At 34.0% G+C, this 4,312-nt stretch overlaps 1 protein-coding gene across 1 annotated transcript in view; it reads right to left on the reverse strand.

Moving 5' to 3' along the window:
* Nucleotides 1–4,068, reverse strand: part of LOC107667588 (glycerol-3-phosphate acyltransferase 3-like) — a 12,151-nt gene extending 8,083 nt beyond the window's left edge. The window contains exons 1-4 of the mRNA XM_016459298.1: nt 3,898–4,068; nt 3,371–3,563; nt 2,188–2,254; nt 115–409 (exon numbers count right to left, since the gene is read on the reverse strand). Coding sequence (XP_016314784.1) covers nt 115–409; nt 2,188–2,254; nt 3,371–3,514 — 506 coding nt within the window. The 5' untranslated portion in view covers nt 3,515–3,563; nt 3,898–4,068. The remainder of the gene's footprint in view (nt 1–114; nt 410–2,187; nt 2,255–3,370; nt 3,564–3,897) is intronic.
* Nucleotides 4,069–4,312: the final 244 nt, after the last annotated feature.

Here is a 4,312-nt window from a genome sequence, read left to right on the forward strand (position 1 = left end):
TATCGAGATATAATTTTTTGTCAATATCGCACACCCCTAGGCTCTGCCCCACCTGCCCATATAGACGAGCTGCGCCTGGTATTAGGCATAAAGTATTATGAAATAGTACTCTACCGTAGAGGAAGCAGTATGCAGTATCTCACAACCACGCCAACTCCCCACAGTACAGTGAGCCTGAGAGAGATGTACTGGAAGTTGTTGTTGGTTCGGGTGAGGAGGTTCCAGGACACCAGCTCCTCTGAGGTGAATCTCTGCGTGACATCGTCTTCCACAATGCTCTCAATGCCTTTCCTGGTGAAGTACATGACGTCGCTCAGAGTGAAGTCCCCACGCTCGGCCGACTTCGGCCTATTTCGACGCAACTCCTCGATCTCCTGCTCCAAAGATGAATTATCCCGCTGAATTAAACCTGAGTCACACAGACAAAAGTGCTGGTTAATTATTATTTATAATGCTCACCAAAGCTGCATTTATTTGATCAAAAATACAGTAAAATCTGTAATATTGTGAAAAATTATTACAATTTGAAAGAACTGTTTTCTATTTGAATATATTGTAAAATTTAATTTATTCCTGTGATGCAAAGCTACATTTTCAGCATCATTACTCCAGTCTTCAGTGTCACATGATCCTTCAGAAATCATTCAAACTTTTTTATAGTATTCTTTGCTATATAGAGAGTTCAAAAGAACAGCATTTATTTAAAATAGAACTCTTTTGTAACATTGTTAATGTCTTTAATGTCACTTTTGATCAATTTAATGTGTCCTTGCTGAATAAAAAAAAATAAAAAATAGCAATGCAGTGTATTTGAATGGTAGTGTATTTTGAGCTTGAAGATGTCTATGCCCAATCACTTTCATTATGGAAAGAAATCATGTAAAACATTAGTAAATGATGACAGACTTTTTATTTTTAGGTGAACTATTGCTTTAATATGATGCAAGCACAGAATACAGTGCTCATTCTGTGCCATCTTAAGAAACACATTCAAACAAGACACACTTTATAACCAGGTATAATCAGTAACGTTTTCATCAGCTAAGATGTTGATTAATCAGTGAAGATCAGTGAGGTACTGATAAAGAGCATTTATAAATCGAATGCAGGGTGTCAGTGATAAAGCCAAGCTAAAGTCCACTGTGAAGATGTGAGAGAGCAAGAGAAACTGAAGTCATTGTGTAATGTGTGATTGCTTGAGTAGACAGATAAGCTAAGAGATCTCAGAGCACCGCTTGTGTCGTATCTAGAGGGAAACAGCCATTGTGCAGCAAAACTAAAAGGCAAAAAAGCGGTTTACTTTTATGAGAACCTGAGGACCGAAATAGAAAAGACCAGCTCTTTTTTTTCACTGATAATCTTCTACTATGTTAAAGATCTGTAATCTCATTTGCATTCAGCTTAAAAAATGATCCTTCAACCTAAGTTTGACATTGTCAATAATGGTTTAAAATTCAGGCTGTTCCTCACATAAAGTTATTGTATGACTTTAGAGGACTTGTTATATTGTGGACAAGTCATACGTAACACTTTCATGGTGCTTTTTTGTATTTTTTGGATATTGAAAGTCACTATGGACTGGAATAGAGATGCATGGAACCTAAAAACGATATACACTACCGTTCAAAAGTTTGGGGTCATTCATTTTTTTTTTTTATATATATATTAGTACTTTTATTCAGCAAGGATGCATTAAATTGGTCAACAGTAACAGTTAAGTAATTTATAATGTTATAAAAGATTTCTATTTTAAATAAATGTTTTTCTATAAATCAATTCGTCCAAAAATTCTGAAAAAAAAAATTATCATAGTTTACACAAAAATATAAAGCTAAACTGATTTCAATATGGATAATAGTACGAAATGTTTCTTGAGCAGCAAATCAGCATATTAGAATGATTTCTGAAAGATCATGTGACACTGAAGAGTGGAGTAATGATGCTGAAAATTCAGCTTTGCATCACAGGAATAAATTACTTTTTACAACATATTGCAATAGAAAACTAGTATTTTTAATCAAATAAATGCAGCCTTGGTGAACATAAGAGACTATGTGTTTGGGATATGTGGATGAATAAAAGGTAACAGAATTTCGATTTGTGGGGAATATAAATTCTATTTTACTTTATTTGGTTTTAAAACACCTGGATCCAGATGTGTTTGTGACTGTATGTGTGTAAACTCACCATTTGATGCGGACTGTTTCAGGATCTCCTCTGCTCTACTTGCCCTTTGGATTCTGTGTGTTGCCCACTGCAAAAACACCAGGCAGAGCTTAATATATACTGTATGATTCCATTTGTTCCTGACACTAGGCTTTAGACTTGCATAGTGAATCACAATTAAGACCAAAGTGCACTTAACAATGTGATGATACAGCGCATTTCAGTTTGAGAAATGTATATCATCCGATTATGCCACAATGTTCATTTGTCAAAAAAACTAAATTTGTTTAATTTCCCCTTGGTGAGTGTGTGCAATAGCCTAGTGTCCTGGCAGACGTAGCATGTCAAGTAGTCTTCTGGAGTGTGTCATGCTGTACTTCTTAAACGTCAAAGTCATGTATAATTAATATATATGCAGTTTTATGAGCTCATGAGACTACATTAAGTGTTTGTGATTTTACAAATTCATTACTACAGGTCTACTATTTGCACCTATATAGCGATTAAAAATGGTACGTAGCTGAAAGTTAAAGTGAATTGAATGGATTTGTAACCTATTTAAGTTCTATATTGAAAAAATCTAGGGCATGGCTTGATTTGATCTTTTTGGAGCTGAAAGGAGGAAAATTGGGTGTTAAAAGGTAGAATGGAGCCAGACCGAATGTGAAATAGCTATGTGACTATTTGGTTAATATTATCCTGCACAGCTTAATTGACATCAGTGACAGAAAGGAAAGTTGTTTCATTTGTGGAGGAAGTTACAGCATTTTGATTAAGGATTATGAGAAAGAAAAAAAAGTTTTTCTTTGGAATACTGTGCACATTAAATTTGAAGAAAAAAGGTCATGGGCATAATATATCCTATATTTTTATGCCTGTAAATGTTATTTATATACTTTATAGTTGTTATTAATATTTTTAATTACCTTTTATTTTTATATTTTAGTTTAGTTTAATTTTTAGTCATTTTGTTCCAATTTTGACATTTTTATTAGTTTTTCTGATTATTCAAAAAAATTCTAAATAGTGAAATTTTTTACATTTCAGCTTTTAGTTTTTTATTTCAGTTATTTGCTAATGCAACTCATTTTTATCTCTAGTTTTAATTTAGTTGAAGTTTTTCATCTAATATTTATATTTTATTTAAGCTTTATTTCAATTAACAAATAGTTTTTTTAACAATAACAACACTCATCTTACGTACCTCTAAGGTTTTGAGAAGGATCTTCATGTAGGTCTCAGTGATGCCAAGAGAGATCCCAAACATGGCAGGCAACATGATCAGGACCACCAAACAGGTGAACCAGACCCTCAGCACAGGGAAAAACACAGCCCACAACCCCTCCATATAACCACACGGACTAGACCACTTTCACTACATACAGTACACTACAACACTGGGGGAAAGTGAAATAAAATGAATGTAATAAACACTTATAATAATGTATTAAACACACATAAACATCATACAGGTATAAAAAAAAATTTATAGCATGAATGCACTGTAAGTCGCTTTGGATAAAAGCGTCTGCTAAATGCATAAATGTAAATAATAATAACAAAACTTGACTTTTGATGATGTGATACACACCATAAACTTGTATTTCATTTTTAACCCTCTATCTATCGAGGCAACTAGGAGTTTAAGCCATGAAGCAATATATTACACAAACAAATCGGTCAAAAAAAAGACTAGCTTTTGTTTTCTCAATTAATTAGGCTCGAACTCACCTGGTTTCATGAAATGCCAGCAGCTCTACAGGACAGAAAGCAGAGAATGATCCTCGCTGTCATACTCCTCTGACCCTTAACATGATGAAGACTGGACCTTAAGGTGTTTAAAAAGCCGTTTAAGGAACTTCTGCAGCCTTTACACAGAGCTATTGGGAAACAGCAATGCTGGAAGACATTATAGACCTGTAAGATTTAGAACAAAGTTCAACAGCAACAATAGAAAACTGCGCCTGTGCGCCATCGTGAGGATAAGTTCTCTCTCTCCCTCTCTCCCTCTCTCTCTCTCTCTCTCTCTCTCTCTCTAGTCTACAATTGTAAGTAATCAAAATTCTGTTCTTCATTTTTTCAGAATTCAAAATTTACAAAGTCACAAATCTGCATGCATAATAATTATACAAGAATGTTTAAAATA

This window comes from Sinocyclocheilus anshuiensis, unplaced genomic scaffold, assembly GCF_001515605.1.
Source record: "Sinocyclocheilus anshuiensis isolate Anshui unplaced genomic scaffold, SAMN03320099.WGS_v1.1 scaffold373, whole genome shotgun sequence".
In the NCBI taxonomy this organism is placed as follows: domain Eukaryota; kingdom Metazoa; phylum Chordata; class Actinopteri; order Cypriniformes; family Cyprinidae; genus Sinocyclocheilus; species Sinocyclocheilus anshuiensis.